We start from the raw sequence: 22300 nt of genomic DNA on the forward strand, positions 1-22300 counted from the left end.
TTCTGAAAATCTACAAAACCATTTTGTTTGGCAATTTACAGAAAAAAATTATCCAAACTAATCGGGAGAAGCTGCATCATGCAACAAGACAATGACTCACAATGCCAACACAACAGGGTACTTCATCGGGGGGAAAAGTGGAAGGTCTTAGACTGGCCAAGTCAATCACCAGGCCCTAACCCAATTGAGCATGCATTTTACCTCCTGAAGAGGAGACTGAAGGAAGAAACCAGAGAAACAAACAAGAAATTCAAGAGGTTGCCGTAAAGGCCTGGAAAAGTATTGCATTTCAAATGAAAAATGCAACAGTCTGGTGAAGTCAGTGGGCCGTAGGCCACCAAATAATAATGTTATTCATTTCAAGTTAATAATGTTCGTTCTAAGTCGCTGATGTGTATTGGGTACACTCACCTGAGTTATGTGTGGGCACTGTGGGATCAGTTCCCTCTATCGGCAAGGAAAATGTCACATAGTATGTATACTGAAATTATGATGATTTCAACTCAGTGCACTCACATATGTAGTTAATTAATGTGAACTACAAGCCTTCTTTAGTTGAACATAATGGCATTTTCACATATGTATGGCAGCAGGTAGATATGCAGGTTAATTGTACCTTCTGCCGTCTAGTGGAAGAGCAATCAATTGTTCTGCCTGTCACTCTATGTTGCTGGAATTGAGAGATGAACAAAGATAAATGATCATTTACAGTCAATTGATGATAACACACCTGTAGATATTTCACTGCACAGCAGTTGGAGATCTCCACCCTGGAGAATAGAACATTAGTCAAAATCAAATCAAATGGTGTGATTCATAAGTTTTGGCCCCCCATTGTGGCTAGAGCCCAAAGCTCTTGCTTGGATCGCATGTATTGTAGGTGGGGCGGGATATATCGATGGATGGATGGATGGATGGATGGATGGCTCAGATACATTAGATTAGACACAATAGCAACAATAAACTACATTGAAGAATATGCGTAAAGTTCTGTATATGTAACATAGAAACTGCTGCAATTCAATATGTCTTTAAAGATAATGTATCAAATCAAATGTTTTTATTAATACTAAAGGCCCAGATAGATAAAAACGATTTGACGCCTCATTCTGCTCACGGGTGAGTTGGAGCCTGTCCAAACGGATTTAAAAGTGACATTCAGGGTACTGCCTGAACTGGTTGCCAACCATTTGCAACACGTGCACAAACATTAACGACTGTCTACTGTACATTTTAGAGTCTCAATTAGCAATTGTTAGGAGACTGCATACTCCACCCCGAACCTTAGAACTGTGAGGCAGAAGTACAAGTGATTAATGTATTGACTTTTAAATGTCCCGACTCTATACTGCAAGTTCCACCCCGGATTTATGTCAGTTGTATTTAAAATGACATATCATTGGTCAGGTTTCCCCTTTCATCCATTATTTGGCAACAAGGAAAACAGTAGCAGCTGCAAAACAACTTGACACTTGCATACAAACAACGCCCTCTTTGACGCAGTTGTCTACGTAAAAGCACTTTGATTCTTGTCACGAATGAAAGAATTGAAAATGTTGCATATCCTGTCGGGCAGGTTCTCTCATTTGGTTCAAGCATTATAGTGTGCTTCCCACCGAGAGCTCGAGACACTTCTTTCTTTTTTCTTGACAATTCAGTGCACAACCAAGAAGAGAAATGCTGTACTTGCTCGGGGTAAGTAAAAACCCTTTTCTTTATTGCTGTCTAATTAGATCCGACGCTTGTGGTATTGACTGCAGCATTTCTGTTTCAACCCACAGATAATTGTCGGCCTTCTTTTCATCATCATGTGCTTCTCGAAAGGACTTACAGAGGCAAGTAAACCTTTAAATCGGTCTTGCTTTTTATTTAAGCGAGCTTGAATGTGACCATCAGTGTTGTGTAAGTGGTTGAATTCTGAGAACTGATACCAAAAGGAAAACACGTTCGGCAGCCACAAGTGCTCAGTGGCTGAGATTTGAATATGATTATTGTCTTGAACAGGGAAATACACTTCAAAAATCACAGATGTCGGAATCCAACGGCAACAAGAAGGTCGGTACTCATAATAAAGGCTCTCGGTGTTTTATAATAACAGAGATTTAAGAATTGATGTTTTTGTGCGTCAGCAGAAGGACCTGAGTGAGGGAGATCTGCATTTATTGGCCAGGATCCTTTCAGTTGGACTGGTGGATGCAGATCCAGACTACCTCCACCATCTTAAAGGCTACAGAGACCTTCGAGGCGGTTGACAAGGACAGATACGCACGCACCTTTACTTAAGAACACAACAACAGTCCTGTTGGTGAATATATTGACTGAATGATGACTACTTCCGACTATTTAGAATGGTGCTTTGAATAACCAGAGTTCCGTCCTACACAAGTTAAAATGTTCCATCATTAATTGCAATACACTGAGGTTGGACATGCAGAGAAAGTTCACCTCAGTTGAGATTTTGCAGTTTAAATCCATAACGTTATAGATGGAAAGGATTGGAGTTGGCAAGAAAAGGGTAGACACAGGATGTCTCTTGAACTTGCTTTATTTGGCTTTTTTTTTTAAATGGAAAACTGCAATAATGACATAAAACTGAACCATTACAGTTGTAACTTTTGAAACGGTCTAGTCGGTCATGTGACGAGGAAGTGCTAACATTCACAAATTTTCAAGTGAGATTATGAACCTGCTTTATACATTTCAATTGTTAGTGCTTCTGTCATGTTCAATTTTAATATTTGCTCGGAATTATTCTTGCCTTTGAAAAAAAACCATATAAAGACAACTTTCAGGTCTTGGAATTATCAAGGCCCTGTTGACTTTTCCTCTGTCAGTGTTGATGAAGTGGATTTTTCCACACACGTTTGTTGAGTTTGTCTCCAAGAAGGTAGAGCAAGGTTACCACAGACATGTTAAAACAAAAGAAACCCAGCAGACCAACAGCACTGAAATGCCCAAGGAGGGGATACACCCAAATACCGGCTGAGAAGTACACCCAGAGAATCCTGCAGAGAATGTAGGCGGGAAAGAGGTTTCACTGCCATAGATCAGAGACATCAAACTCACTTTTTTGTTTTTCTCACAAGCAACATTGTAGTTATGGTTTCCCCCAGTGGGCTGTTATGACTGTCAAAAATCACATTATTACCTGCATTTGATAGTTCTCATATGTATTTATAATGACAAGTTGAATTTGAAATCAGACGTCATGGAAAATAGAAAAATCAAATACATTAATAATAAACGACTGTAAAATCTTTGTTGAGAAGGGATTTGGTGGGAGAAATGGTTGTAATAGCAGTGAAAATTGAAGAAAAATGGCAAATTTGGAATGAATTTTCTGCCAAAACAAAAGGACCAAATCCTTGATCAAAAAATGTGAAGTCTTTTTTTTAACTTTTGTCAGCCACATAAAAAGATGACAGCGGACGATTTCTGCCCACTGGGCCTTGAGTTTAACAGCTGTGTACGAGATTATTTAACAGTGTTTTGTCTCAAGACGTGTGTTTGATATAATGCAGAAAACATTTGCTGTTTATTTTCAATAAACAAAGTTGGACTGGTCCAGATGTTGGACACAACCTTGAACTATATAGGTAGGAAATTAAGAGCAATGTTATGGATGACAATTGAAACTGTGACAACAGCAATTCAGTTCTTTTGTTATCATTCCAGTCTCTATTATGCTACTTTGGCACTTACCAGAATAGGTAACCCACGCCCACTACTCCCAGTGTGGCCAGTGCATTCTTTGTTTGAGGGTAGGCATGTGGCTGCACCAGAAATTCTCCAAGTAACAAAGGAAGGACAAATGTATGCTAAGAAAACAGATCAGAAATTAGTACATTAAGTTAATGTAGTTTGGCATAAAGTGTTGAGAATGTATATTTTCCAGACCATCGCATGGTTTATCCAAGGAGGGAGGAAGGTGTCAATTGTTGCCGGGTAGACCAACTCTCTGTCATAGGCAAAAATTGCCCAAAAAAGAACAACAACAAACTAAACAAGAATGTAAGTTGTATTGTTTTGTTGTGTAACTCTTAAAAAAGTATTCTAAATATATATCTCACCATGCCCACAGGGAAGGCAAAGACAGAGAATAATAGATCTGTACATTTGTTCAGTGTGCTATCAGATTTTTTTCCAAGATGAAGATCGTTCACTGCAGCCAGTCCAAAGAATAACATTTGTAGTAACTGAAACATAGCAAGTAAAATATATGTCTTCCATATGTCCAATCCTTCAATCAGATTTGCGCAGCACAATATTGTACTTACTAAGTTCAAAAATGTGAGGTATTTCCAAGGTCCCCCGTACACAAAGATCCCAGGTGGTAATTCATCTCCATCCTTAGCAGCCAGAGTCATTACAACAAAAGCATACCAGCTGAATGCCGTAATGTGGTAAATTCCCTTGGGGGCCAAAGACATTTTATATTAAAACTGATTTCCACTAAGCAAAATTTGAACGAAGTCAAGACTGACACAGGCTCCAGGCTGAAGCGTGAAAACTGAAAAGAAGATTAGTGCAAATGTGCAGCTCACAAGAGACCCTCTGTTCATTCGGAAGTAGAGGAGTGTCTTTCATAATCAGCACTTTGCAACATGTGACTTGATGGCTATTTTACTCTCACTGAGCTTAATCGTGTTTTCTCAGTTTTACAAGAGAAGTCTGACGTAAGTACAGTATTAGGTGAAATATCAGGTTATCAGTTAAAACACAGAAGTCCTAAAGTTCTTATTGCGGCATTATAAAACGACTGAGTCATCCATGCAGGCTACAATAATTAATAATCTGGGTGGTGTATACATCTGATATTACAGCAAAGTCAGTTATATAGAAAATTGTCAGGGTTGCCTTGGCATACTGACAGATAGAGCACAAATACATAAGCCAACAGTAGCCAATAGCATCCCCACAATTTATTTAATTAAATTAGGAAGGCGAAAGATAAGGGGAGACATTAAACGGAACACCAAATTAACTTTAATGTAACTCACGTGCACAAGAAATAAAACACACACACACACACACTAACTACTATTACCCAAAAGGAAAACAAAAAGAAGTAACACTACGTGAAAACAAGTCATTTGCTATAACCAAAGCCGTTAGAAGGCTTTTAACAAGTTACAAAATTCTGCTTGTTGTAGGCTTGTTGGGAATGTCCTCCTACTTCTTGTCAGTTTCAAACGCTGTTGACAAACGGGTTGCATTACCGCTACACTACCCAGTGGAAACGTGGATCATAGACACACTGAAATATTTATGTAAACCTAAAGGAAAGCAATTTTGGAAATCTTAACTAAATGAATCTTGGTTAATCCTCAGCCTGTCATATTCATAATTCACAGATTTATGCTGATGTCAAGTACGGTAATTAAATTACGTCAAGGCACATTGAAAAAAATGCCGCAGCAAACCACCATCTGAAATTGTGAAAAAAAAAATTTCACAATATATGTGTTATTGTTTATAGAACCATTTTTTAACATTGAAGAATGACGTTATAGAGCTTTCCACCACATCCCAAGCACAACGCAGTTGGTGTCGTTGAATCTCCTTCATCTGCGTCCGGATTTTGTCCAGGGTCCAGTTCAGAGTCAGGAGTTTTCCTCTTCAAAAACGTATCCATCACTGTCAACCGTCGTCCTGCTATCCACCTGTCGCAGCATCCATGCGTCACCAATTCGCTTGTCTCTAAACAAAGACAATTAGCTACCTGCTGCTGCTACCTATTGGTATGGAAGAGTACTACAATGTAGTGACTACATGATTACGCCGCCAGGCGACCTGACAATATCTCGTGGCACACTGCAGTGTTTGAAAAACACCTGGACTCAGAAAAATGAATCATGGCATAGTTTATTTTATAGTTTCAATTAGAATCTAAATAACTACATTTGAAAAAACGTATGATTGAAATAAAATCAAGGAGGAAATACTTGAAAATAAACTATGCCATGATTCATTTTTCTGAGTCCAGATGTCACTTAAATTAAAAACAAACAAACAAGAAAGTGATTGTTCAGTGTCAAAGAGACGTTTGAATGCGGTGCTTTGGACGTTTTACTATTTTGAACAAGAATGAGTAATTATCCATCCATTATCTATACCGCTTGTCCTCACAAGGGTGGGCGTGCTGGAGTCTATCCCAGCTGTCATCGGGCAGTAGGCAGGGGACACCCCGAACTGGTTGCCAGCCAATCGCAGGGCTCACCGAGACAAACATCTGCACTCACAATCACACCTAGGAGCAATTTAGAGTGTCCAATCAACCTACCATGCATGTTTTTGGAATGTGGGAGGAAACCGGAGTACCTGGAGAAAACCCACGCAAGCACTGGGAGAACATACAAACTCCACACAGGAAGGCCGGAGTCGGGATCGAACCCTCGATCTCTGAACTGTGAGGCAGACGTGCTAACCAGTTGCCCACCGTGCTGCCCAAGAATGAGTAATTTTAAAATAAATTCATTTTTATATCTATATTTCAGGCAGCTCCCTGGGATTGTCTAAGGGGTAGAAATTGCTAAAAGCAAAACAGTCAACCAACCACTGTAGCCTCAACACACTGATGAATACACGTACACTACCAAATGAACATGCAAAAATATTCAAGTTTTTACCAGTGCGGGCAGCTATGACATGAAAAAAAATAAAAATGAAATAATAATTAGATATATATGATACAGGATATTTATCAGAATCATCATCTTAATCAAAACTCAGGGCAAAAATAAAAAAAATACATTTTGAAAGCATTTTATTTTCAGCATTTTGTCTTAGAAGACCAGATATCCATTATAAGTATCTAAAAAAGAATTATAGCTTGTTAGTTTGTTTCATTTTACAGGTTTTATAGGTAAGGCACAATTTCAGAGGAATACAAAGGCACAAAAGCTCAGTTTGTCCAAATTACAAAATATAAAACAACAGTTTGTCATTTACCCCTACATGAACTTCATCATTGTACATGGTATGGCTTAGAGGTCCATTAAGGAAAATGTATTTTTATTGCTACAACAGGAATATGGTTGACTCAATATCTGCAAAAATACACCAACAATGTGACAAAGCTGTTCAGATATCGCAACACACACACACACGTACACACACACACACACACACAAAGGTTGGCATGATAACATGGCAAGGAACAGATTCCATATTTTTAATGTAACTCGTTTGTATTGCTTTCCTAAAAAGTCCGTCTTATTCATTAACGAATACCTTCATCATAAGATCAAAGTCAGTTAAAAAACAACACTACAAGAAGATAATTAAAACTCTATTTTGTTTAATAAGCTACATCAGGTTTAAAATGTGGTCGTTTCTATCACACTTACAGTCCTCATGTTTCCAACGCGTGCTTATTATTGGATTAAATACCTATTATAAATATAAGAAGGTACATATCCAGAAGCGGTATTGTAATTTTTTTCCTAACTTACCCTAAGATTGCAAGCAGGTTTCAAAGTCTCTGATTTTTTTCTCCTTACTTTTCCAAACACCTACTTGTGTGTTAAGGGGGAAAACAAGACACAGACAGAAATGGGTTGCCTTGTTTCAAAGGAACATGCATTTACACAACACAATGACTGCTGCTGAAATAAGTGAGGCATTTATGTGGAATTTCATCACACTTCCAACAAGTCACCAATGTGGCAACATTTTGGTTTGCCCTAAATTATGAGAACGTTGTAGATGTGGGTGCTGCAGTTTCAAGACGAAACACTAGACGGCAGAAGATACTTTACAACAAGTTCTGTTTCTGCAAGAATAAATAGCTCACAGGGATAGAATTTACTTCTATTTAGAAAGCTAGATTTCATCCAGCCAATTGGTAAGAAACTATATGGTCCTACTTCATCATCATAATATGTATTTTGAAGACCCCCGTGATATGAAACCAGGGATCTTATGATCACTATTCTAAACCAGCCATCCAAACTGTGGCATTTTCATGCAGGGCAAACAGCAATTGTCGGTATTGTATGCATTGTGGATACCACTGCAGTAAAAAGCCAAGACTGTACAGGGCAGTTGTAACGAATTGCACTTTACCCATCCGTGTTATTTAAACCTTTTATCACATACATGTGCGCCGCCAACCGTCAGTAAACGCTCGCTATGCTGACCAATCTGATAGTGATTGACAAATAGAAATCCTACCCTACTGATCATGTAAATGTCTTAGTCAGCATGTCAGGTTTCTGCTGTACTTCAGTCTCTAATCTTTTCTCTCCACCTTCTCTCTGGATCCCAGTTAAGGAGTCATCTGAAAGCGAGAGAAAACATTTTTACTTGTTATGGAGGTGAACAAAAATGTGTGGAAAATGTAAGAATAATTGGACTTACATCAAAGCGACTGTAAACTTTCCTCTCCTTCCTCATGTTTTGGAGTCTCTCCAGCAGCTTGTCACGGTCTTGCGCCGACTTTGGCACATTGCTGCTTAGTGACTCAATCTCTCGTTCTTTTTCCCTCTTGGCATTTTTGTCAGCTTCATCTTCTTTCTCATCATCAGTGACAGGTGACTCCTTTGTGGACTCATTCCTACTTTGGCTATTGGCCGAAATTTGTTCTAGCAGCAACTTTGTATCATCTCGGAGGTTGCTGCTCGAGAGCACGCCAGCGGTTGATGAGTGATAGCGAGACTGGCTGGACTTCTGCTGCTTGGATGGTTGTGATGATGGTTCCCCTTCCTCTGTTGTCACTCCTGAACATTTATTTTGCCCTGCTGCTTCATTTATTCTTTCACTGCAGACAAACTGCTGTGAAGTACTTTTGTTAGCTGTACTTGTTGTTTCTCTGTCCTCCATTTTGTTTTCACAAGGGATAGGCGATTTAGAATCTTTGCTGACATCATTTTGATAGCCCATACCATGGCTAGCAAGAGGTGAAGCTAAATCTGTTATGCAGGCTTCAGAATGGTCAGGGTTGAGTTTGATGTTGGGCAGACCCGGCTCCGCCGTAACAGATGTGACAAATGACGTAGGGTGCATTGTAATTTGGTTTACGTCAGTTGGATTCCCATTGGTTAAAAAGTTGGTGTCAGAGGAGCCATGCAATGCTGGCATTACACCTTCTGCTCTTTCAGTGTGAGAAGGCAAAACAGATTGCGCTAAGACAGATGAACATAAATCAGTAACAGCAGGAGTCGAAGATCCTTCTGGGCTAGGTTCAGAAGGGCAATTTGCTTGTCTTAATGGCTCTTGAGACGAATCTTCGAGAGTGGGTGGAATACGGGATTCTTTTGGGTCGGATGTAGAATGACTTCTATGTGTTGCGATGTCACCTTGGGATGAAGGAATGACAAAGGGTGACACCACAGACTCATCTACTCTTGGACCAGATGCACAATGTAAAGCACCAGATTGCTCGAAAGCAGAGGATGATTTTTCCTCAGTCGACTGGGTGGATCTAGGTGGGGAGGCAATGACAGATTCCTGTGGGTGTATTTTGGCACAAGTTAGGGACTGTACGCTAGGTGAGTTTATGTTAGAGTCAGAAGGACTGGATGGGGTTTGATGAGTACAAATGGAAAGCGGGTGTTCAGGGTTAGAGCTTTTTGCATCTGGTTGTGCTACTTTGCAAGATTGTGGTGCCAGAGAAAGAGATGCCACGTTGGTCTTGACCTGTGATGAATCTCGAGTTGGGATGTTAGAAGTGACCGTGGTAGATTCAACAGATGATGCTGAATCCCCCACACTGGGAGTAAATAATGTTGACTCATTAGAGGCAGTCTTGAGAACCGGTGATGTATTTTTACTAGGACTACGCTCAAGCAATGGAAGATTAGCATGTGTTTCTTTTGTTATAATGGGTTGTTGACCAGAGCTACACTCACTCAAGGCAGCTTTGTGAAGCTCAGGATCTTCTGATTCACACTGAAGAGCCTCTGCAGACACAGATAAAGATGCTGCCGTTTGGCTGTTCCCCAATTCTACCTTTTTTAAATCAGTTGAGACTCTTGGTTGTCCACTTTTTGAGCTTTGGGAGATAACGGTTAGGTTACTGACCTCGCTCTCTTGCTTCTTTGTCTCATCAACAGTTGGCTCTGTGGATTTAGTTTCCTCTAAATCCTTTGTAGTAACACTTGATGATAATGAGATGGACATTGGGGAAGTCATATCACCTTTCCTTCCATCAATTGGTACAGCATCCTGCTTTTTGACAGTAACACTGTCTAGATCAGTTGTTGTTTTCATGACAGTCTTTGCTGTTCCCTTTTCATCTTCAGTAGCCTTAGCGGCTTTGCGTTTTGCCGCCAGCTCTTTGAAAAACATGAGTCTCTTATCAGGATCACTCATATCAACAGACGACAAATTGTTGACCATTGTTGCCATATCAGATTCAGACCGCTTCAATCTGGATGGTGAAGGAGAAACTTTTGCTTGTTCAATATCTGGACGTTTTGATGGTACCTCGAGATTTTCGGAGGAATTCTTTGAATCTTCCTTTGATGAATCTTTATCCTCTGCTTTATTGTTTCCTTCTTCTTTGGAGGCTTCAGGCACAGAGCTATCAAACGACTTTAAGTAACGAGTCCATCCGAAAGGTTCTCTTGCAGCTGATCTTCTTTGTCCAAAAACCTGAGAAGCAAACGGTAGTTTTGTCGGCTCGCTTTCATTTTTGTCACTTTCGTCATCTTGTTGCCCTGCTGTATGCTGCTCTAAAGAGTTAAATATCAGAGATGAGCGTAATCTCGAGCTTCTTGGCATTGCTGCATTGTATTTTCTCCTAAATGACTCATCCTTTCGAACAGCAATGTTAGGTTCCTTTTGTTCTGCCGCTTCTGGTTTCTCCCCTTCAGTTGTTGATGATGATTCTGAGGGTGTTGGTGTTCTTTTGGTGGCAGCTCGCACAGCAAGACTTTCTTCTGGCAATTTATTTGACTTCTCTGGCTCCAGTGCAAAAGCTTTGGCATAACTTGGCAACTGACTTACCCTCGGAATGACTTGAATCTTAAACTCTCGAACATTTGGAATTTTAGGAATTGACAAATCTGTGATGGGTGCTGTTGGCTCTACAGGGTTTGCTTGCTCCTCAAAAGGATCTGTTGCCTGAGGTGGCATCAATGGCAGGCCTTCATCTCCTGGATTATCATATGCACTGAGGTAAGAGTTAATTCTCCAGTTCCTTAAGCCTCGCTTTACCATGGGGTCTTTGCGGTCAGTGTTCGGCTCTTGGAATAACTGCTTGTCATCCACTGTGGGCTGAGATAAACTTAAAGGTAAATCTGCAGGAGGTTGTAATTTGTCAGAGACCTGCTCAAAGTCCACATTTCTGGTGGATGATAAATAGTTAAGCACGGGGTCAAAGTTAAATGGCTCCATTTCTTGTGGTAAGCCTGATTCAGAATACTGATCTGCAGAGTGGTAGTTTTGGCTCCAGAATTTCTCAGGGCCCCTATAATCGACTTCAGGACCTGCCCCCAAATTTTTCTGCTGCCCCCTGTGAAATAGCCTTCCCCGGGCCTCAAAGTCTGCTGCGGGTTGAGTCGAGAATGGGTAATTGTACCTGCCACGAACACCTTCGGCATAGATGGGGCGTTTCAACAAAGGGTTTTCCATCATGGGAAGCTTGGAGTGACCTTGCTGCTCCATTTCTGACTGCTGTGATGGAAATCGACTGTACATATCAACAGGACCATGGAACGATTCATTCCTTTTCAGGTGGAACAGTCTCCGATCAGTCTCCATTTGTTCATCATATGGTTTAGTCCAATCCTCTGGATGAGACATGTCCATTGGTACCAACTTTCTGGGCTCCCTGTATACGAGTGAAGTTATTTTACTTGGGTATTGCCTCTTTTGTAAAAGGCCAATGTCTTCCATCGCAGCAGGCACATCAGTCAGTAAGGGTTGTGACTGAGCAAAGAGGATCCGAAACTCTTCATCAAAAGTCGATACAAGCTGTCCAAGGAAAAGGTGTGCCATACAGCGATGTAGTTTCTCAAAAGACCACATGAAGCTGTACAAAATAAATAAAAATGTTATTAAAAAATGCTGAGGCTTTCAGGTTTAATTGCACAAACGTGTGCAAAGTGATGTGTCAATGCATTTTTTTTTTTTACAAAATAAACACCTAATTTCTTTTTTCTTAATTGTCTGTGGCAGGTAGGAAAGTTACCTGTAGTTCCCACTCAGTACGGCCCTGCAGTCTGTCAGCAAGAAGCGATCCATCATCTGACCTTTGAAGGATTTTCCTGAGCGGCAGTGATAAGAGATACCAGATACAGTTCTTACACGTAGAAACTGCAAGAGAAATATTGTAGTGTGTTAAAGTTCAAATTAAAGCGACGTTGCAGTATTACATTAGTCTTCCAAATGTATATAACAATGACTTTACGAATTCACCTGAATATTACTGAACAGCAATGAAATGTAATGCCTGTATTATTTCTGCCCATAATTAAAAAAAAAAAAATAGTATATAGTAGTCAAAATGATTAATTCGCTAAACAGTCAATTATTTGCTTAGCAAAGTGTTGTTTAACTTAAAACTGTCTAAATTCAAATGCAATATCAGCCTCTCAACAGTTAGTGTTCTTAGATTTCTGTAGTCATTCATGAAAGCAGACTGATTATCTTTGTGTTGAATCAAAATAAGGCATCTATGTTTATTTTAGAAAACAATGATGAAAATGTTTGCCTATTTTGTATCATGGAAAAAATCAGCAAGTGAATGATAATCAATTCATGATTGGTAATTTGCTGCACTGTTAATTTGAAGTAATGTCCTGTTTCAGAATAAAAAGATGAAAATTAGAAAATGTGTTTTTTTTTAATCCGATTCATCCATCCATTATTATCCAAACTGTTTATCCTCACAAGGGTCGCGGGCGTGCTGTAGCCCATCCCAGCTGTCTATTGGCAGTAGGTGGGGTACACACTGAACTGGTTGCTGATTTGTCTATTAATTAATTAATTTAAATAATTGACAGATTAGTCAAACATTAAATATGTAAAATGCATGTACAGTATGTATGCATGATTGTCTGTATGCGTGTAATGCATGTATGCATGCATGTATATCGGTTAATCCCGGGACTTGAAACAAGGATCTTATAAAACAATACAAACTTGACAATATAAACGGGGAGAATTTTGAGTATATATTGATATAGTCCGTCATTTTCGTGACAAACCAAATTGTAATTGTCAGTTAAGTCTCTAAGTTAGTCCGTCAAAAGTCTGTTGGTCCGTCAGTCGGTCCCTCCACAAAATGTCAGCAAAATGGGCATCCGTCATTGACGGACGCAGTTAGTGACGATCACTCTGATGGATGAAAATCCACTTCCGTCAGTCCTTAGTCCGTCATTTTTAAAAAGCGTTCTGTCATTCGTCATTGGTCAGCAAAACGGGCACCCGTCAGTGACCGAGTTATTTTGAGCCTTGATGTACTCTATGTATGTATATAATGTGTACTATATTTATAAACAATTAGACCATCTTCATCCACACATGCAGTATGGAGCAACAATCTTCAAATTGTTTGACGCAAAAGCGTTTAAACAAATTAATAGTAACATGCTATGTTTACAATGTTGCTGTACCATATACTTTTATTAGAGCACTCAGTCTTTTGGGGTAGGAGTCTATCAGTGTGTCACATTTTGATACGGCAATATTTACTAATATTCATATCCTCTTCTTTAAAAAGCAATAAACAAAAACAACAACCCTCTCCTGTGCACAGTCCTCATCAAATCAGCCAGCAGATGTTTGGTTAGATTCAGATCTGGAGCCTGGATGGGCCATTCTAAAATCTTTGGTGAAACATTTCTTTTGTTGAATACAATGGTCAATGATTTATTACTCTTTTTTTTTTAAAATCAGAGATGCAAGTAAACTTTTTTAGATGATTAGAGGATTTTTTTGCATTGATTCTGAACCTGCTCTCGTTTTTTTCTGTAGTACAGCATTAGGTGTTATAATAAAAAGAATATAATATGTAATATAGTAACATATTTAGCAATACTTATGAATAAACCCTTAAAGCGCGAAAGTAGCAAAATTGCATCAAGCAACATTTATAATATGCCTTTATCTCTAGCCATTTTCAAGCTACAAAATTTTGAAATAGTGATATCAAATTATCAAATTATGGGTTCCGATAATGGATGGATGATCTCAAAACCCTGACGCGCAAGAAAAATAAAGACATTTTTCAAACCAGCTTCTAAAATACATTTAGGGACACATGAAGCCATCTCTGAATTCAACTAAAATTAGCTGTTGACAAGTGTTTGGATATGTGCTTTGTGTCATCATCACACGGAAAGATAAAGTTCTTCTTAATCTTCAGCTTTCTAGCAGAAACCTTGTGCAAACATGGACCGGTATTTTGAACTTTTCATAATTCCTTCCACCTTGACTAAGGGCCCAATTCCAGCTGAAGAACTAACCCAAAGCATAATGCTGCCAATACCATGTTTCACTGAAAGAACTGGCTATTGTGTATGTGTGTTTTTTTTTTTTTTGCTGTTGTGATGAGTAGTGTTGTGTTTACGCTAATCATACCTTATGGAATTTTGTTGCGTTTTAGACATGTGCATCAGGGTTGGATTTTTTTTTTTGAAAGCTAAGGCTATCTTCTTGCTACCCTGTCTTTCTACCCTACCCCGTAGACCATGAATATGAAGAAGTTAGGAGATTGTTGTCTCACGTACTAAACAGCAAGTACTAGTCAGAAATTCCCGCAGTTCCTATAATGTTGCTCTCGGCCTCTTGGCAGCCTCCATGAGAAGTGTTCTTCTCACCTTTTCTTTAATTTTGGAGGGACATCAAGTTTTTGGTAATATCACTGCTGTACCATATTTTCACCACTTGATGATGACAGTCTTTACTGTGTTCCATGGTATATTATTTGCCTTGATAATTATTTTGCAACCTCCTCCTGACTGATACCGTTAAAGATTGCGATCTCCCTGATGCTGTGGAAGCTCTTTGTGGTCCTTGGCTTAAAGGATGTGACTAAAGAGAAAAGCCTACCAGAACATCTGAACTTTATTTGGGGTTAATCAGAGGCGGCAGATGTGTTCTGACTTCCATTTAAATGAGTTTGAATGTGTTTAGGTAATTTTGAACACAGCCACAGCTCAAGTTTTAAGAGTTTATATACACAGTTACGCAACCATTATCTTAGTTGCTTATTTTTACTTCCCCGCTCCAAAAGCTTTCAGTTGTTGTACAGTTTATTTTACTGTTGTCACAGTATTGGTGGAAAAGGTTTTGAAATTATTGATCTTGTTTTCATTTATTACGTCACAAAAACATTTCAGATCATTGATTCACACATCCTTTGAACAGGGGTGTGTAGACTTTTTATATCTGCTGTACATTTTAGGTATTTAAAAAAACAAAAAACAAAAAAGCAATAGTAAATATTAAGTACAGTTGTCAACATTAATGGATTAATCGACAACTAATCAATGATCACATTACACTATTTTAATTATCGAGTAATCATCTACAGCCTTTGTTTAAATTAAAATTGTCCAAATCCTCTGATTTTAATGTCTCAACAGAAATTATTCGATTTGTGTAGCCTTTTATGAAAGCATGTTGAATATTTTTTGTTTAATCAAAATAATACATTTAAAAACATTTGCTTTTACTTCAGAAAACAATGAGCAAACCAGTAACTGAATCAGTTTCAAAAAGGTTGGTGAGTACATCAAACCCTCTCATATTGATTAATTGTTGTTTACTTGCTGTTGTTTCTTAATTACTAAACTATACCAAATAAACAACAATATCTGTTTAACAAACAGTAATCTGCGAAAAAATGGTTTTGTAATACATTTCAATGCAAAATAAAGTTTTATCCGATTATTCAATGAGATAAGCGGCCCCGGCCTTCTTGTGTGGAGTTTGCATTTTCTCCCCGTGCCTGCGTGGGTTTTCACCGGGTACTCCGGTTGCCTCACACGTTCCAAAAACATACATGGTAGGTTAATTGGCACTCTTAATTGCCCCTGGGTGTGGTTGTGAGTGTGAGTGTTTGTTTGTCTCTGTGTGCCTTGCGATTGGCTGGCAACCAGTTCAGGGTGTACCCAGCCTACTGCCCTAAAACAGCTGGGAAAGGCTCCAGCACGCGCACGACCCTTGTGATAAGCGGATAGGATAATAGATGGATATTCAATGATATAATCAATATTAAAAATACCGGTATTCGAAAGTGACAGCCCTATAAATAAATATCACTAATATCATCATTGTTTTGGTCATTTCTACATGTGTATTTACTGTGTACTGTTTTATCACTTGAATTTCCTCTTTGCGAATTAATAAAGGATTATCTTATCTATTCACATAGGTGTAATGGTAGATATTTTCATAAAGATATGAACATAGACTCGCTTACTCATCACACATGATTATGGCTCAGTGAGTTATTTTGCCAACTTGTTCCTGCTTTGCTATTGTTATAGGCCTCTGACAACCCTAATTATGTTCCTTGCTCTCTCACAAGCAGACATAATTGTTGAAGGAGAGGTCCATGTATTAAATCTGCACTTTTTTTTTTACTATGTGAACTGTTGAGGATTTCTTGTACTTGCTATGGCAATTGCTACGAATAAATCAATGAATTTTTCTTTGTTTTCAAAGTAACTGCATTCAAGAGGACTAAATGAGCAATTTGACATGCAAGCAAGCAAGCAGAATTAATAATGGTACTGCTATTGGCAATCTGGGCCGTGAGAATAGCACCAAAGAAATGAAATGATACAATTTTCACCCAAGTGTTGCGGGTAACTGTGGTGACAAATTGTGTAAGTTAGCTAGTACAATAGAATGGGGGTTATGTTTATTGTGTATTCCTTAAAGGACTCACTTGGATACTCTGTAGATTTACTCTGCAGTTGGACACCATGTTCATGAAATGATGTACATTCTGCTCGTCTAAAAGAATATAGACGGCAACGTTTCTCATGGCAGCATTTAAAATATCGGCAAATATGTCAACATCAGTAAACATGTCCATCACTATGGCAATCACCTGTGGAGACAAAATACATATATGACAAGTGTGACAACACTGTGAGGGTCATGTAGTGTGCTGCCATAAATGAACAAAGAATGACCTGTTGAGCATTCTTGATAAGTCGCCGGGCCTGCTCCTTGATACTGGGCATGTCAGGCTCAGGAGGGTTAACCAGAGTGGTGACCTCTGTGGGGCCACCAAAAAGATGCAGTTGAGGCCAGCCAAGATCCAGGCCAGGGGCATCCAGGTCCGAGTGGACTGGCCAGTATGTATCCGAGGAGCTGTCTCCTCCACTTTCGAGAAAGGTTTGCTCTTGGTAGGTGGTCTGCGCAGGAAGGCGGGCTGAGCCCTGAATATACTGGATCTCAGGTGTGGACAGGAAATCCACCACATCTGCTTTTTGGAGAAAGTCATAGTATCCTTCCAGATCTTCCTCAATCAGTGCATCAATTGCCAGGCGGTATTCTTCTCGATAGTGAGGAGGAAGGTAGTTGGGGTGCAGGGGGTTGTCCCCCGCAGAAGAACATTGAGAGCGACGTGCCATAGTGCTGGCTAAGGAGATGGTGAGCACAAACAACAGCGCAATCAATTAGAGGCCTCATATCTAAATACATATGGAACAAAACAACACTACCAATAAAACAAACACACACAAGTATTTTTTTCTTAAAGTATAAATGTATGCTTTTGTATCCTTCTACAGAGGCCATTTCGGAATGTGACACCAACAATTAAAGGACACATAATTAAGAGTTCAATTGTCAAAGCCATTGAGTGCCAGTGTTTACAACAGCTATTGATTTACAAATGTAATGTGTGTAATCACACTGATTACACATAATACAGATGATATAAAGTAGTACAACTTATGGCACTTATCGTAATTTCCAAAACATACTATAGTAATACGGCATTTATGCCACCCCACACCTAACAAAATATTTTCCAACTAGAAAGAGCAACATCATGGAACTTTATAGCAAGTTTCTTCACCCTATGTTCATGCAAGAGGGGGTTAAAGACAAATGAATGAAGGGAGGTAAAATTCCAGTACAGAACAGTTATGGGTGCGGCTCCTCCCTCCAGCCAAAAACACGAGTCTCCATTCTCGAGTTTACGAAAAACCACACTTTGGCAACTACCACAAAAAACAGCGCTGAAACCCATATAAAACATCAGAAAAAGAATACTAAGCGACGAGCTAATAGCGCTCGCAAGGCTCCATGTTCACAAGTTTCTGTCACCCATCTGTTATGACGACTAACAGGTAAAAACGTAGCACACTTGGCAAAAATATTTTAGGCCATATGTTACACTCCATGATGTCACAACACACACATTTTAACAAAATAAGAACGTCTGGGGTTATTCGGTAAACTTACCGAGCGAGTTAACGTCAAGTCATCGTCACGGTTCTCGTCGTTTGAACTCAAAACGGGCCATTTTGCCGTGTTTCCGGTCGCTGCGTCTCCAGTCGCGCCTCTAATACAACAGCGACCTGCCGAAAGTGTTCTGACACATCGTTTTTGTTTTTTTTGCCCGCCACCCAGTTAAACCAGTTTATTGTCACGCTTTAGGCATGTGCACGACGATTATGGAGAGCTAACACCGAGAAGAAGTGCAGGGGGTCAACCGAGTACCGTACCGCCCCCTCTCTCCCTCTCTCTCTCTCTCTCTCTCTCTCTCTCCCTCTCCCTCACTAGCCCCCCCCCCCTCTCTGCCAGTCCCTTTCTCCGTCTTTCGCTCACTGTCTCAGTTAGTCTCCCCTTTCTTTTCTCACCTCTGTCTGTCTGTCTTTCTGTCTGTCTCTCTATCCGTCTGTCTCTTCCCATGTGAGTCTCGTGAATGTTGCTCGTGCTTCGATCAGCCGACTGATAAACGCAATAAACGCTGATAAACTGCTGGCTTTTCAAACATCTGGGATGCGTGTACTTTTGGAGGCTACATTAACATTCTCAGAAAACAAAAGTCAATGGATGGATGGTTGATGGATGGGCGTAGATCTGGGGGGTAAAAATGGAGAAGAAACAAACAAAAAAAATATATCGGTGCTCAACATTTTTACCTATTTTCTGACATGTTACGAACCAAACTAGTAAGTGAACCATAATCTGTTTATTTTCTGCACTGTCAGTTTGAAACAATGGCCTGTTTTTGAATAACGGGATTGAAATTAATACATGTTTAAAAAAATCAGATTAATTGATTATTAATCGGCAAAACCATTGACATATTAATTGATTATTAAAATACTTGTTTGTTGCAGCTGCAACTAAATAATGTACAGAATATGTATAGTAATATGTATATTAATTACATACACACTTTCAACCCATATGAGGAGGGAATTTAAATATTTACATTTTGTTTGTGGCTATTTAAAACATAGTTTTACAAAAGTAGAATGAAAGAAAACCTGTAGTCATGCTCTTCAAGAGAATGAACACAAAAGGTTGTTATTTGGGATGAATAAAGATGGGTAGAACACCAGAAACAGATTATTGAATGCTTGCAGTCCAGATGGATTAAACTATTTTCTCACTGATTCATTCATATTGATATATCCGTGAGCATTGGTGAACATTTGTATTCATACCATCATTTATTTCCCACCAGCATTTCTTTCTAATCTTCTAAAGCTATGAAATCCCCCCAAAACCTATAGATGTGATTATAATTGCATTACTTCATGTTTTCCTTTCTCCTGTGCGTATGTCCAACAGAGCCTTAAAATTTTTTCATTAGCACGAAGGCACTACACTTCCTGTATTCATGCTACTTGTGCAGCAAAATCCAAACAATGTGTTTTTTTTCTCCCGAAGAAAGTGAATTTGAATCACATTGAGACAATAGGCCGTAACCATGGTAGCTTTAGCGCACACAAATGCATGCCTTCGTACAAAAGCAATTAATTAACGAGAGTGGACGATCAAACGCACAAACTGGAAGGCAACGCAGCACTTTGGGAATTTTACAGTGCCTATATACTCACAAGTTCACAACCTTATACCAAATGGAATATACTGTAAGAGAGACAGACAACTAAAACCTGTAACTTTCTCTTCAGATAAAAGATTTTAGGAGTCTACAATAAAAAGAGCTTAAGACAATTATGCATGTGTTGCCATGGTGTGTATCACATGCAAATGGAAAGAACGTAAACTGTTAACAATAGGCAAAATAAGCACTGTTGTGAAGACTTGTCCTATAGGAATAAATACCATGTGTGTTGAGGTATGTGTAAATCTGTTAGTATAAACAACACACAGGAATAGCACACGGTGTTAAAGTGCTCTGTCAACTTTGAATCTTTGCTTTCGTTTCATGCAACATAAACAATTACAACAATGGCCATTGCCAGAATACCATGACTGACCTAGGATAATGCATCTTCTCTGATTAAACATCTTGGAAGTTGGAATCTAAGGAATTAAGGACCTCTCCTGCACATTTTGTTTAAACCATAGAAGGAGAGAGAGGGAGAACCCAAATGTTGTAGTATTGTGTGAGAAGTTTGCCCCAAACTCAGACCTAAAATAGCCATGCCTCGTGATGGACTATGATGTAACTTAAGTAAAGGAAGTGATGCAAGCTATCTGCTGAGGTGCAGATTTGAAGACAATCCCTCATTGTTCCTTTCAAGCACCACCCAAAACACACAGACAGACTCAAATGAATGTTCAAAATGTTCATAGATAGTTGTTACACTACATACCACCATTCGCCATTGGACCCTTGTAACCTCAGAGAGAAACATACATTTGTTATGACTTTGTGACTAACAGCTTCAGTTATGAAGCATCAAACACTGAGATATAGAACCCCACTTTCAGAAAATCTCTCTAGGAATGTTTGACTAAATACACAAACTGACGTGCTTGCACTGACCGGTATTGTTAATGCTGATAAAAGACATTGTTCTGCTTGCTAAGCACACAAACGAAATTTACTTCAATATGATGAATACGATATGATACAGTTCGTAGTGCTCAATGCGTGCATATCTGCTGGGTGCTGAAGATGCATTTCTCAAAACATTATTTCTAGTTTTGAAATTTGTGTTTGGTAGATTATCTTTCTGATGATAAATTTGTTGTTGTTAGCTCAGCTTGTTGACGTCACATGACCAAACTGAGCGACTGTGATGTCATTTTGAGTCGACAGCAAGTGGTCAAAATGGCCGTCCACTGAGATGGATAAAAATTGGTGGATTTTGCTGTTTAATTTATAATCCACAAAAATCATTTTAATCAGAATGCCGTGTTTGGACTAGTGGGGGCTCATAGAGTATATTATTGTAAAGAATATTTTGGGGTTCACTTCCGCTTTAGGGCAGCATGATGAAAATTTTACATTTGTGAACTTTGGTTGGATTCTCTGTCATTCAACGGAAAGTAGATTAAGTACTGAAAGAAAGCTGTAATTGCATGACGTATTTCTGGTATTCTTTAGAGCTACGGTAGGAAATGTGACTTTGGAAAACAAAAGAGAAAAGGAAACACAGCAGCTGTGAGATTCATTACTGGGTGAAACCTTTCATGCAGCAGCACAGGAGCTCTCCTGGAGGAGATGAGGTTATGTTCAAAAAGAGAGACCAAGAGAGCGGAATTCAAATAATGATGAAGGAGCTCAAACATCCATTCATACATTTTCTATAGAATTTAGTGACATGGATGAGCTGGAGCCTATACTAGCTGACTTTGGGCAAAATGCTGGGTGCGTCCTGCACTGGTCGCCAGCCTGTCGCAGGGGCACATCTAGACAAACATTCACACCCAGGTTCACACCTACGGGTAATTTGCAGTTCTTAATTTAACCTTTTGGAATGTGGCAGGAAGCCAGAGAACACGCAGAAAAACGGTGAGAACATGCAAACTCCACACAGGAAGGACGGAGCTGAGATTAAAAAATAAAAACGTGAGACGGGCCTGCCAGCCACTACAACACTGGGAGTCAAATTAGCCAAATTAGCAATGAAACAAATGGTAATGACTGTTAATGACACTACCAATTAGTACAAACCTAACAATGCTGGGAGACACACTCTGAACATACAGTAACTTTATGTCAGTGAACTATTTGAACAACAACAACCTACCGATAAATCCATTTTAAAAAGGTTCATTGCCTCATAGTGCAGCCCAACATTGCGTGGCTCAACAATTTGGAACAGTTTGGAAACAAACACACACAAAAAAACGACTGTCTAGGTTTGGGATCTTAATTAAGATTGAAAAAGAAGGACAGGCAAACAAGTCGCAACTTGATCTGATGGGATTTTACAACTACATGCATCTCAACATA

The 22300-nt window shown here is 39.2% G+C and overlaps 2 protein-coding genes and 1 long non-coding RNA gene across 4 annotated transcripts; 1 reads left to right on the top strand and 2 right to left on the bottom strand.

Moving 5' to 3' along the window:
• Positions 1 to 1514: 1514 nt before the first annotated feature.
• LOC147139644 (uncharacterized) lies at positions 1515 to 3567 on the top strand. Of its 2 annotated transcripts, none has more exons than XR_015088815.1 (3): positions 1515 to 1695; positions 1782 to 2055; positions 2130 to 3567. It is a non-coding gene; the product is annotated as an uncharacterized LOC147139644 (long non-coding RNA). The 2 variants fall into 2 exon arrangements; XR_015088814.1 differs by having other exon boundaries at positions 1521 to 1695; positions 2133 to 3567.
• On the bottom strand, positions 2528 to 5814 carry LOC147139645 (androgen-dependent TFPI-regulating protein). The gene is made up of 5 exons (XM_086046108.1): positions 4278 to 5814; positions 4071 to 4196; positions 3898 to 3999; positions 3703 to 3818; positions 2528 to 3005 (listed from the first exon to the last, which is right to left on the bottom strand). Exons 1-5 carry the CDS (start codon positions 4428 to 4430, stop codon positions 2831 to 2833), a joined length of 672 nt encoding a protein of 223 aa, XP_085902234.1. The 5' UTR covers positions 4431 to 5814; the 3' UTR covers positions 2528 to 2830.
• Positions 5815 to 6749: 935 nt separating this feature from the next.
• sack1ha (scaffolding CK1 anchoring protein Ha) lies at positions 6750 to 18651 on the bottom strand. The gene is made up of 6 exons (XM_086045788.1): positions 18379 to 18651; positions 17097 to 17548; positions 16847 to 17011; positions 12137 to 12261; positions 8362 to 11977; positions 6750 to 8281 (listed from the first exon to the last, which is right to left on the bottom strand). Exons 2-6 carry the CDS (start codon positions 17538 to 17540, stop codon positions 8270 to 8272), a joined length of 4362 nt encoding a protein of 1453 aa, XP_085901914.1. The 5' UTR covers positions 17541 to 17548; positions 18379 to 18651; the 3' UTR covers positions 6750 to 8269.
• Between the last annotated feature and the right edge of the window lie 3649 nt (positions 18652 to 22300).

This window comes from Filicampus tigris, chromosome 11, assembly GCF_054856515.1.
Source record: "Filicampus tigris isolate MCC_2025a chromosome 11, RoL_Ftig_1.0, whole genome shotgun sequence".
Classification (NCBI taxonomy): domain Eukaryota; kingdom Metazoa; phylum Chordata; class Actinopteri; order Syngnathiformes; family Syngnathidae; genus Filicampus; species Filicampus tigris.

Excerpts from the sequence above, each read along its gene's own strand:
- LOC147139645 (XM_086046108.1), bottom strand. The coding sequence starts at position 4,430 with ATGTCTTTGGCCCCCAAGGGAATTTACCACATTACGGCATTCAGCTGG. Across the intron at positions 4,197-4,277 it reads ACCTCACATTTTTGAACTTA|TTACTACAAATGTTATTCTT; the intron begins GTAAGTACAATA and ends GCTATGTTTCAG. Across the intron at positions 3,006-3,702 it reads GGCGTGGGTTACCTATTCTG|GATTCTCTGGGTGTACTTCT; the intron begins GTAAGTGCCAAA and ends CATTCTCTGCAG.
- sack1ha (XM_086045788.1), bottom strand. The coding sequence starts at position 17,540 with ATGGCACGTCGCTCTCAATGTTCTTCTGCGGGGGACAACCCCCTGCAC. Across the intron at positions 17,012-17,096 it reads TTATCAAGAATGCTCAACAG|GTGATTGCCATAGTGATGGA; the intron begins GTCATTCTTTGT and ends TTGTCTCCACAG. Across the intron at positions 12,262-16,846 it reads TAAATCTACAGAGTATCCAA|TTTCTACGTGTAAGAACTGT; the intron begins GTGAGTCCTTTA and ends TTTCTCTTGCAG.